Raw genomic sequence first — 13,482 nt, forward strand, 5'->3', positions numbered from 1 at the left:
ATGCTCATTTTTTTGAAATTATGTTTTGAAAATACGATTTTAGTTAAAATTGTGTTTTGAAAATATGATTTCAATTAATATTTTGAAATGGTGAAATTGAGTTTTGAAAACACAATTTCTCAATTTTAACTAAAATTTTGTATTTCAAAACATAATTTCAGTCTACGTGATAGGTTGAGCGGGTGAGTATGCAATAGTAACACTTCTACTAAATACTTGCACTATGAATTTTACTAATTAGTAAGGAGAATTTCCTCTTACAGCCCATTTTGAGCGTGCGAGGCTTTATCTGGCTGCGCTGAAAGGTGACTGGAAATCTGTTAAGGACATGCCAAACATTCAAAGAGAAATTAATAAGAAAAGAGAAACCACTCTACATATTGCTGCTGCAGCAAACCAAGAAAACTTTGTGAAGAATTTAGTGAACGTAATGAGTAGCGATGACCTAAAAGCTGTAAACATTGTTGGGAACACTGCCTTGACCTACGCTGCTGCAACTGGAAATGTGAATATTGCTAAGGTAATGCTGGACAAAAATCAAGATTTGGAAAAACTATGTAGTGGTGTGAGACCACTCTTTATGGCTGCTGTGTTACGACACAGCCAGATGGTGCAGTTTCTTTATTCTTGGAGAAAGGTTTCCCAATGGTGTGGAAATGAACAGCTTGAACTATTTATCACTTGTGTTAAGGGAGACTTATACGGTAAGCATAAGTAATTATATTTTTTTCTTCCCTATTTTTTTGGTTTGTTTTGCTCATTCTAGAACTGATTTGAAGTTCAAAACATTAATCAGCTTGAACATTTAAAATGATATTACAAGTTAACACAATCTAAGCTATTCATTTTTTCTGAATGAGGACAAGTTACACAATTTCACTCAATAAGAGAGGGGAAATGTTAAAATATTGACCAAGTGAATATACTTACTCCTTTCCCATTGTTTTATATAAGACTTTTCGATAAGTGACAGTGAGACTTTAATTTAGGATTATGTACCAAATGAATTTTTCCACTTAATATGTAATCCTATTTTGGATGGAGGAAAGTGTTGGAAATGAGAGAGGGGAAGAAAGAAAGGTGATGGAAATATACTAAATCTTTGAATGGAGGGAGATGAAGAGAGAGAAGGGGAGAATAAAGAGGAAGATGTAAGAGCACTTGCATTGGATTAGCAGTTTGGATTTCATAGGTGAATTTTGGTAGAAGTATCCTAATACTAATCCAACGTGGGTGCTCTTAAATTTGACCAAAATATTCCATCTATGATTTTTCATCCATAAAACATAACTAAATGTTAAAGCTCACCTAGAAGACAAAGTATTCCGTCCTTGAATTTTTTTGGCTCGAAATTTTTATGCAGGAGTAGCCTTAGACATGCTGAAGGCTAATCCTAATTTTGCTACTGCTAAAAACGAAGATGGAGAGATTGCATTGCATGTGTTAGCTCACAATCCTTCGGCATTTGTTAGTGGAAGTCAACTAGGGTTATTAAGGAGACACCTTGATATTCCATGTGAGTTTTTCTGACTTTTCAAAATTCTCAAATCTTGCATGATGATATATTTCTTAATCATGCAGCATGACATACAAAGAAGTATGATTGAGTTTAATACTTTTGTATATGAAGAGATTCATTTCATAGTTAATGATGTGGAGCATATGATATTATGTCATTTATAAATTTTAAATAACATATCCCTAAAGGCACGTTCAAATTTATATTATTTAATCTCAATTATAAAATGAATACATTTGAAATGGACAAAGAGTTTTGTTAATGAATTCCAAACGGAAAATGATTAAGGCATATCTACTGTTTTATTAAATAATATATATATATATATATATATTCAAATAATAAAGGTAAACATGGTACGCATATATCCAAATTAAAAAGCGCACAATACTATAATAATTTTGTGATTACACTAATGATGGCCACTGAAGAAATTTACAATACAATACAAGCTAAAATTCAATTCCTCTAAGCAATGAAAAACTTCCCAAAGCATGAGCAACACCGAGATCCGAAGCAACAAAAGCCTAGGCATGCACCGTGAGACCGTTCCAATACTGCAGCAAGTTAAGCAACCCTTTTTTCAGCTTCCATGGGAGCCACCAAACAATGGTAACTCGACGTCGACAACAATAATTTTTCACTAAATACTTACTAGAAAGCCTCTCAGTTAGATTCCTTCTGTTTTTGGAAAGATAGCGTGTTGGGAAATTTAGACCCCGATTGATAGAATTAACAAGTTTTAAACCCAAATTGTTAATTAGATTTATTATGAATGAAACTTGTTAAAACAAACAAACATTAATATCATGTCAAAATCATGCACAATGGAAAAGTAAATAAGACAAGATATGATGATCTAGGAAAACCAATAAAACAAACTAGTTTCACAATAAAAAACCTGGGGGGAAACCTTCCCGAAAAACAATCCATTATAGTAAAGAGAAGTTTCAGATCTAGTACAAAATTTTTGTCCCTAGACTTTACAATCCCCGTAAATGAACTCACAGCATAAACCTTTTACCGCTTCAGAACCTCTGAACTCTTCAGTATATGAACGCCGCTCTTATTGCACGGATCCTAGTACGTGACTAACCAATGATGCATGGTTCCCAGTACATGACTAACGTACCAACTTGAAGAAGATTGTTGGTTGTAAAGTTCTTCATTTCATCAACAATAAAGATCAAGAAGCACTTGGTTACAAAACCCTAAGGCGCAAAGATGCAGTAACTTCTTTCAGAGAGAATAAGGCATCAGTCACCTTTTGCATATGTTTTTCTTGTATTCTTTTATGTGACAGCCTTTAAAATAAGCTTTATATATGTCTAGGGTTGTGAGAAAAGAAACCCTACACAAATACATAAGCATGGGCCGAAAATTAGATCTGGAAATCTGAATTTCGTATTTCTCGATCGATCGAGAGTTGTCGAGAAGCTATCGAGCCTATTTGTTGTGAGCTATCGAGGGGACAAAAAGTTGCTCGATCGATCGACCTAGTGATCAAGAGGTATCGAGATTGCGATAAAAAGAAGCTGTAGAGCTTGATAGATAGCCTAGCTGTTGAGAGGTGTCGAGCATCTATCGAACTTTAAAAAATCAGCACTTCTTCACTTGTTTCATGGACAGATTTGCGTGGCTTCAATACTAGACTTGAACTCTTGTTTCTTGAAATATTAAATACATCCTAGATCTACCCAATTATAAGTAAAGTGCGTTTTGTCAACGGATTAGCCAATTACATAAAATATATCCTTAACAATCTTCCCTTTTGGCAATCCGTGACAAAACCACAACAAACAAATGACCACAGGAGAAAAATCATAAATCACTCAACTCATACTCACTTGTTGGATACAATAAAATCTATCATAATACAAACTCTTGAAAAACTTTGCAAGAAGAGAGTTTATGGCAAGTAGACTTTGACAACCTATATTGCTAAAACACTTTAAACAAAACTTATCAATGCATCTTAGTGTGAAACAGAAATATAATATTGTATACAATATATGAGAAACATGTGTATGGAGATAGAAAAGAAACAACACATGTAGAGGTAGGTGAAGAAGACATACATCATATATATATATATATCAAAGATAAACATAATGTATATAAACATGGTTACAAGATCGGTGTACAAGAAGAATGAGGTAAGCACTCCCCCTAGTAAGATGAAACACATCTCCCCCTTACAGAGGCAAGTATTTCTCCCCCTAACATGTAGAATCTTAAAAAAAAAAAAAAAAATAAAAAACCACAAAGTCTCCACAATTTCTCCCCCTTTTTGTCATGATTGACAAAGGGTATAAGAAGTTAGAAAGTTTCACCCGAGAGACATAAAGATGATCAAGGGGGCACAAGAAATCCATATAAATGCATGAATGTAATGAAACAAGATGCTATGGATGATAAGATAAGAGAAAGATGCAAAACATGTGAAAAACAAATTTCTCAACAAGAAAAAAAAAATGTCATGCTCATAGATTCAAAACACACACACACTAAACATGTCTAGCCAATTTTATATTTCAAAAACAAGTTAAGACAGTTTAGTGAGCATACATTAACACATGTATTCATTGTGATGGTCAAATCACATTGTACCTGCACATATATCAAAAGTAGTAAAGAATATTACGTGTTGTGTGTGAAAAATATCACAAGATTGCATAAGTGTTTACATGTTATGACGATTTGAGATATGAGAAAATCACTTTAACTCACACACAATTATAACTGTTTGATGGGGACTATCATCTTCGAGGTACATCCTATAACTCTCACATCTCCTATTATACACGCTTGCAATCATATGTAAAACATTTTGTTCTTTTTACTTTTATTTTTTTTTTTGTATATTTTTCTTTTAAGCAAATCATGCATGGACATATGAGAGATAGAAAAGAAATATCCAATTATGTTAAGCATTTGACATTCTAATTTTACTATGCCAAAACACACAAATGTCATTCATTATTGGCAGGCAACAGTGATGAGATGATTATTTATGCATTTCTCTTAGAATTTTCTAGTCATTCCCATCAAAAAGAGTGATACAAGTGTTAAGTACAAGAGATAACTTAATCTTACTTATCACAAACACGAGTTACAAAACTCACTTGCTTAGTTGTGCATAGAGATATTCATCTAAGTTACAAAAGATATAAAGTTTAGAAAACTTTGTTTCAATGGCCATCCAAGGTACACAAGTACCAATGTACACAAAACACATATTGTTTTTGTATTTTCTGATTTTGATTTTTCTCCTTTTATTTTAAATAAAATAAAATAAAATAAAGACTAAACAACCAAACAAAAACAGAGAAACAACATGAAGACATGAAAGAAAGATGCATATGCATGAAGGCATGATAGAGAGATGCAGATGCATGAAAGCATGATTCCAAAAACAGATAAGAAATCAAGCAAAGAGAGTCTTACTTTAGATAGAAAGAATTAAAGTATAGGATAGACAAAAAGAAAATTAAGTCTTAGGCTCCTTTCTCACCCACACAGCACGAGTCTTTGGTCGTGAAGATAAAAAGGCATGTGTTCTAGTATGTCTACTAAAGGACATAGAAGAATTAGAATTCTCCTGAAATTGAGTTAAAAAACTCAAAAATTTTAATAACTCTCCAAAAAAAGGTATAGGTCCTTGAGAGGAAACCTATGACCGTTTGGACACTTGCTTTTGAGGATACAATTTAAAGCAATTAGGACAAATGTGTGCAGAAACACCACAATGGTGACAAACATGAGGTCTAACAAAGGATTTAAAATTAACCAGATTAGTTTTGGATTTCATACCTTTATTACCTTTCTCAGATTGGGGTACAAAGACAATCCTTGATCCAAAAGCCATGGAAGAGGAGGGGCCGGAGGAGACAACATATCCTAAGCCAGTCTTATCAGAACTAGTCTTTTGAGCACTCAAAACCTCATCAAGCTTTGCACTAGACATCCTCTCTATTTGAGTTATAGCTTGACTAAGCTCAACCTCAAGATTCTTGACCATCTTTTCCAATGAGGTCTTCTCCATAACAAAAGTCTCAACTAACCTTGTAATCTCATCTAGTTTGATTAACATATCAGTTTTTTTAGTTTTTACCTCATCAAGCTCTTTTCTACAAATATGAGAAGTCTTTTCAGATTTTATAAATTTAGTGCATAGCTTATCATAGGCTTCTTGAAGGGTCATCTTCTTGGGTATTTTATCATCAGAAGAATCCTCACTGTCATTAGCACTCTCCACAATCACCTTATCGGTTGAGGCAGCAAAAGTCATAAAGTGACCACATTCATCCTCATACTCATCAGAAGAGTCATTCTCAATATCACTCCAGGTAGCAATCAATCCTTTATCTTTTGACTTCTTGGTATTTTCCTTCATAAGATAGTTTGTGCACTTTATCTCCATATGACCAAAACATTTGCACTCATGACATTGGATGAGGAGTTTCTCATTCTTGCCCTTACTTGAGGATATAGATTTCCTAGGAGGTTTGCCCTTATCATTTTTCCTAAATTGAAGAAGCTTAATAATCTCATTAGTTATGAAGGTTAGATTCTCATCCTCATCATCATCTTCATCTTTACTTTCATCTTCATCTTCAAAGTCCTCAATCTCTTCCTCTATACTTTTAAGAACCAAATTTTTACTTTTTCCACTTTTTTCCCATTGAGCCTAATCTCATCTCATAGGTTTGAAGGTTCCCTACAAGCTCAGTCAAAGGAAGTTGATCAATGTCCTTCACTTCTTCAATGATAGTGATCTTGGCATGGAATTTTTTAGGTAAGGACCTAAGAATTTTCCTAACAATTTTGGATTCTGCTATAGATTCTCCAAGGTTGAAGGTAGAATTCACAATATCCTTGAGTTTAGCGTAGAACTCATCAAATGTCTCATCCTCCTCCATCCTTATTTCTTCAAAACTACTAGGAGTTTTTGAAACTTCATGGTCTTTACTACCTTGGTACCTTCATAGGTGGTCTCTAGAATAGTCCATGCTTCCTTGGCAACTTCCGTGGATGATATCTTTTTGAATTCCTCATTGGTTACCCCACAAAACAAAGCATTCAAAGCCTTACTGTTGAAATTTGCTGCTATGATTGTTGCATCATCCCAATCTACCGACACTTCATTTGGTTTAATCCAGCCAACTTCAACAGCTTGCCATACCTATTCACCTAGAGCATGCAAAAAAACTTCCATACGAACTTTCCAGTACGTATAATTAGTGCCATCAAATAAAGGAGGAATCAAAAGAGATTGTCCATAATCCATGACAATGGGGGTCAAGGATCACACTCAGGAAATTAATCCAATCAGAGTGTACCCGCTCTAATACCACTTATTGGGAAATTTAGACCCCAGTTGATAGAATTAACAAGTTTTAAACCCAAGATATTAATTAGATTTATTATGAATAAAACTTGTTAAAACAAACAAACATCAATATCATGTCAAAATCATGTACAGCGGAAAAGTAAATAAGATAAGATATGATGACCTAGGAAAACCAATGAAACAAACTAGTTTCACAGTAAAAAACCTGAGAGGAAACCTTCTCGAAAAGCAATCAACTATAGTAAAGAGAAGTTTCAGATCTAGTACAAAACCTTTATCCTAGACTCTACAATCTTCGTAGATGAACTTACAACAGAAACCTTCTACCGCTTCAGAACCTCTGAACTCTTCAATATATGAATGCCACCCTTTTTGCACGGATCCTAGTACGTGACTAACTAATGATGCACGGCTCCCAGTACGTGAGTAACACACCAACTTGAAGAAGATTGTTAGCTGCTAAATTCTTCACTTCATCAATAATGAAGATCAAGAAGCACTTGGTTAACATAAGAAAATTTCAATACTTCTCCTATTATTGTTTGGATTTAACATATATCTACCTCCAACTCTTGAGTTGCATTCACTAGTGGTCCTTTTAGGCACTCCTTTTGCATCTCCTTTGTGGTAGGGGTGCTCCACCTCATCCTCAACAAGAAATATGAATAAACTGACTTCAAGCAATGCTTGAACTTCTCACTTAGTCACTTGGACTTTAGCTTCAAAACCATATAAGTCACATTCTCAAGAAAACTTGCTTTCTTCCATTGATGATTATCTTTTATTTGTGGTGTTCTTATCAATCATGCAAGGAACACAAAGAATTAGTTCTCAAAACATAGTTTTCCAACAACTTATACAAACGCATTTAAAAATTTTTGTGGTTCGGCTTTTGGATAAGTCCATTGGTGCACTTTCACAAAATCCAAGTCTCAAATAAATCCAAAAAGCTTTCTCTCAAAAGCACATTCGCAATCACAAAGCACTCTCTCAAAAGCACGTCACAAGAGAAACTTTAATTTCTCATGACAAAAGCCACGACTTAGAAGTTAGAACCCTATCATTGTTACGGCACAAATACAAAACCAAATATATATATACACACACTATGCTAGTTGGCTAATTAAGGTTTGCGGCATAAGAGACCAAGTGGTGCCAAATAATGATTCCAAGTTGAACTTGGATTTCCTAGGTTGGTTGGGTATTAACTTGGGAAATTCATCCCAGTTTCGAAATAGGCTTTCGGGTTCTTTCCCCAGCCAGTCGATCCCATGCGTGCACTTATGTGCATCCTCTTCAAGCTGCCAATCAACACCATAATATTTATGCTCACTGTATGCTACATCAATTGTTGTATCTGGAGAATTTTGACTATCATGACTTTTCTTGAACTCTTCTAATTCAACTCCCAACTTGCATTGAAAAAAATAATATCCATCTCTTGTCAATAATATCACTCCACATCATTAATATTCCTCCTAATTCTAGATTTTGATTTTGATTTGTTTCAATAATTTTTCTCACGTGACCCACATCATTAATATTCTTCCTAATTTAATTCATGGTATACCATGAATTGAATTAGACTTCACCATAAATGCACCAGCTTCTAAATTATTCGTTAGCTTCTTGATGTTCTAATGTTAATGTCTCCTTACCAACTAGCATTATAGTCACCAGAGTGTTATACAAAGGAGGGAACGGGGTTAACATCAATTTTGCTTCACCCTTCTCCTTAATCTTAGTCTGCACACCCGACAATTGAGAAGCCAATCTATTAAAAGCATTTAGATGATCTCTAATGTCGATACCTTCCTCCATGCTCAGTTGATACACAACCATGCATGTTTTCAATCACGATTGTTTTTTCAATAACTTTGACATATATATCTTTTTTAACATTTTTCATAATTCTTAGGAAGAAGTCTCATTTAACACAATATACTTCTGGGGTACGACTTAAACAAATAGTACTTATTGCTTTTATTTTAAGATCTTCCTATTTATCATTAGACATACGATATACCAGACTTCCTTGACTTTCTATACAACGTTTAATCAATCCTTATTGCACCAAGATGTCTTTGATAATGTTTTTCCAAAGATTAAAATTATTTTTCCCATAAAAAAGCTCTACGTTATACTTTGTACCTGTTATTTCTAAGAACTCGAATCAGTAGCTCTAATACTAAATTATTGTAAAAATACACAAAACAATAAAGTAAATAGCACCACAATGCATAAAATTTATGTGGTTATGCTAATCGCTAGCCTACATCCGTAGACAATACAAACAAAAATCTACTATCATTTTTATAAGAATTACAACGATAAATAAAATCTCATAAAACTCAAACATAAACTATCTCGAAATCCAATACAATCAAAGGTGCCTTGACACTAACATACTAGATATATAGCTCTCTCTCTCTCTCTCTCAAACAACAAAGCTACACCATCACTTTATTTATAGGGACTAAGAGCATCTTCAATAAGGGGTATTCTATACAGCAAAGAAGGCAAACTTAAAAAATTTTGAGTTTGAGCTATAGTGAGCTACTATCTCTAGCAACTCACTGAAGTTTAAACTCAAAACAAAAACTAATTTTATAATGTGGGGTGTTAAAAAAAGTATTTTAATGTGTTGATGGTTGTGGTTGTTGTTTATTGTGTTGGATATATTATTTTATTGTGCTGTTTATATTATTTTAATATGTTGAATGTTAAAATAAAACATTTGATATTGAGTGTATTAAAGCATTAGTATTGGTGGTGCTAAAAAGCTATATTACTATTTTTAGCACCACCAAATACAAATTTATGGCTACATTGGTGAAGCCTGTTTGTTTTTAGACCCCTTAACACAATATGTTTAACTTAATATTAAGCCAAGTTTAATAACAAGTTTGTTAATTAGATTTAGGTTAAACCAATATGTGTAAAACAAATACAATGCGGAAAATAAAGAACACATAGATCTGATTACTTAGGAAAACCTAACCGATAAAAAACATAGGGAGGATTTAACCTAACTATTCTCAAAGTAAAAAATAGATCCACTATGAAAGAATTGAAGTTTGTATAATAAGATTTAGACTACTAACATCCTATTGCTACCTCGAGTAGAAAACTTACTACGACGACTACGTGACAACTTCGAGTCCACAGACTACTTCTTTCTTTGATCTGGAGCAACTACAAGTTCTCCTGCTTGTGACTTTGAGACACTTCTCAAAGGTTTCAAATTTTTTTGAAAGTTCTTTATGCAACAACTAAAGCAATCATCAAGTTTTTGACGTAAATCTTGATCTTGATAACTCTATGTATGTGTATGAAGGTAAACACCTATCAGATCTCACAAAAGATTCAACACACAACTCAACAAAGACTTCTAAAATGTAGTTAGAGTTTTTCCTTTTATACGTAGAGTGAAACACTTAACCCTACACATCATATGGGCTTGGGCTAGTTTGAGAATTCTGCAAAAAATTACTGATGCATGACTTTCGATCGATCGAGTCTGACTTTCGATCGATCGAGTCTAACTTTCAATCGATCGAGCCTTACAGATTTTGAATAGTAATTCTTGCAATTACTCGATTCCAACTTTACATCAATCCAAACTTTGAGCAATCCTAAACCTAAACTAAATGTTTTGATCATGGTTTGCCAACATATATAAATTGAAATTCTAATACATTAGTTCCTAAAGTCTTAGAACCTAACAGAGCCAAAGTCAAATAATTTGGCTCCATAGCTACAATGCACAGCCAAAAGTCGCTGTCCACAATAGTTCATAGGTTAAAAAAAAAAAAAATGAAAAAAGAAAAAAAGAAGTATTATTAAATTGTGTGTTCACGCTGCTTTATATTAAATATGTTATTTTATTCATATGTTCACACTGCTTTGTAGTAAATATATTATTTTATTGTAGTAGATATATTATTTTATTGTATTGTTTATATTATTTTATTGTATTGAAAGCTAAAATAAAACCATTGATGTTGGGTGTTTTGTAAAGTGAGATGGTAAGATAGATAAAGTAGCTTTTTGTGGAACCATATTGCTAAGAATTTGTGTACATGTTATTCTTCTAATTGATATGGCATTCCAAAAACCAGTATGGAAATCTATAAAATTCTTCTATCATGAGCTGGACTTAACAATATCCAACAAGATTTACCGTTTAGTGATCTCACCTAAATATTAAATTTTAATAATTAACAAATTCACATGCACTAGTACCACATTTACTCTTTACCATTCAATTCTTTAAATAAAATTATTCACTAAGGTATGACCACTTTCTTTGTAACTGTCAATTCCAGGGTTGAAATTAAAACGCGAAAACTCAAAGCAATCTCAAGCCCATGAACTGTTTAATCTATGTCTTGACGCTTACGTCGTTGATGTTGAGAATATAAATGAAATCCCAGAGATTTCACAAGTTCTATTTGTTGCAGCAGAAGTAGGCAACGTTGAGTTCTTGGTCAAGCTTATTCGTTTTGACTTTGACCTATTATGGAAAATAGATAACGAAAGAAGCATATTTCACATTGCTGTTGAGCAGCGCCATGAAAGCATCTTCAATTTACTGATAGGCTCAATTAGAGATATTATAGTAGATGGAATAAATGAAGATGGGAACAACATATTGCATTTAGCTGCAGAATTGGCACCTCAAGAGAAGCTAAATGCTATATCAGGAGCAGCTCTTCAAATGCAGCGAGAATTATTATGGTTCAAGGTACTTATTCATATGCTTTGAGTAGTAAGATTTGAACCATTTCACTGAATGTTTTCCCTATTTTTTTTCGAATTCAACATTAAATATTCAAAATTATAGGACTAACAAATATTCTCTCACGTGATATTTCCTATGACTGCAATTGAAGGAGGTTGAAAAGATTGTAAAACCTTCGTACAAAGAAATGAAAAATGAAAAAGGGGAAACACCGTATGTGTTATTTGCGATGGAACACGAGGATTTAAGGAAGGAAGGAGAGAAGTGGATGATGAACACAGCTAAGTCATCTATGGTGGTTGCAACACTAATTAGCTCCATAATGTTTAGTGGCCTACCAACTGATGGATTGAGTCATAACTCTAAGAAATACAATCTTGAGTTGGCCTATTCAGTTTCAAGTGCTACAGCATTGTTTTGCTCGTCAACATCCCTGATAATGTTCTTGTGCATCCTTACCTCGCGTTATTCATACGATGACTTTCTTGTATCTTTACCAATTAAGTTGATGACTGGAGTCACTACACTTTTCATCTCAATTGCTGCCATGATGGTCGCGTTTTCTGCATCCTTTTGTTTGATTAATCATGATCATCAGGGATTCCCGTTTATTGCTTTTCTGTTTGGGTTATTTGCATTTGTGCCAATCTTATATGTGTTTCTGAAGTACCGCCAATTTGTTGACATAATTCAATCTACCTGCTGTCGGTTTCAGCCACGTCAGCGTCTACTTTAAGAGGAGAAATCTTATTCACCGCTGTGCATGTATCAAATAATAACATTGTTACTTTACTAGCTAGCAATGGCTAGCAGTCAAGTGCAACAAGTCAATCTTTTCTATTTCTTTCCTTTCTAGCTACATGTGTGTAAAATAAATACAAACAAATTTTATCATTTGCAGTCTTATCTTGTTTATTTTTCCAGGTATAAATTCATCGGGTTTCAATTGATAATTAAGTGGTAATGAGATTATTTATGATGTCTATCTAACTATACAAATATAGTAATTACAAATACAATGCTTACAGCATATCAATAAAATGAGTTGCTAGCCCAAAAAGGAGAAAGGCCATCATAACCCCAAAGAAACTCAGAACAATGCAGGGAAGGAAAATATTTGTGCAGAGAGTTTGAGTATAGATGGCGAACAATAGGAGTCGAATGAGGACTGAAAAGTGGGTAAGTGGAAAAGAATTAGAAGAGGAGATTTTGGAAGGGAGTCAATGGTGGAAGAAGAAATGGAAGTAGGGATGAAAAGGAAAGGGATGATGCCTTTGAAAGAAATCCTCACAAATGTGTAAGTGGATAAGCGGGTTAGCTGGATGGTGATGCCCATTCTCTTGGTCTGCTCATGGCTCAACAGTTTTGATTGGTCAAGACTGCTGCGCAATCCCACCGGGAACAATGAATACGTTATGTTGGAACTGTCGAGAGTTTGGAAACCCCCGTACAATTAACGCCTTGGAGAAGGTGGTGAAAAAGGAAGAACCAGTTTGATTTTTCTAATTGAAACAAAGATCCCCAAAACGAATTTACCAGAAATAAAAAGGAAATTAGATCATTTACAAGGACTAGCAGTGCCCAGTGTCGGTAAGAGCAGGGGATTAGCCCTTCTTTGGAAGAAGAACATCAAAGTAGAGGTCCAAACTTTTTCAGAAAGACACATTGATGCTATAATTTCGGGAGGTGTTAGTGACAAGCTGTGGAGGTTTACAAGCTTCTACGGCAACTCAAAGACCAGCAAGAGAGAGGAATCCTGGGAATGCCTAGAGCTCCTGGCGAGGGGAAACAGTTTGCCTTGGATTTGTATGGGAGACTTTAATGAGTTGATGCATATTGGGGAAAAGAAAGGTGGGGGTCACTGTC

General features: G+C 34.1%; 1 protein-coding gene across 1 annotated transcript; it reads left to right on the plus strand.

Moving 5' to 3' along the window:
- The first annotated feature begins 328 nt into the window (after positions 1–328).
- Positions 329–12,352, plus strand: LOC115972727. The gene is made up of 4 exons (XM_031092993.1): positions 329–704; positions 1,364–1,516; positions 11,201–11,619; positions 11,768–12,352. The coding sequence occupies exons 1-4, from the start codon at positions 329–331 to the stop codon at positions 12,350–12,352; spliced, it is 1,533 nt and encodes a 510-aa protein (XP_030948853.1).
- The last annotated feature ends 1,130 nt before the right edge of the window (positions 12,353–13,482 follow it).

This window comes from Quercus lobata, chromosome 2, assembly GCF_001633185.2.
Source record: "Quercus lobata isolate SW786 chromosome 2, ValleyOak3.0 Primary Assembly, whole genome shotgun sequence".
NCBI lineage: Eukaryota > Viridiplantae > Streptophyta > Magnoliopsida > Fagales > Fagaceae > Quercus > Quercus lobata.

Excerpts from the sequence above, each read along its gene's own strand:
- LOC115972727 (XM_031092993.1), top strand. The coding sequence starts at position 329 with ATGCCAAACATTCAAAGAGAAATTAATAAGAAAAGAGAAACCACTCTA. Across the intron at positions 705-1,363 it reads TGTTAAGGGAGACTTATACG|GAGTAGCCTTAGACATGCTG; the intron begins GTAAGCATAAGT and ends ATTTTTATGCAG. Across the intron at positions 1,517-11,200 it reads GAGACACCTTGATATTCCAT|GGTTGAAATTAAAACGCGAA; the intron begins GTGAGTTTTTCT and ends TGTCAATTCCAG.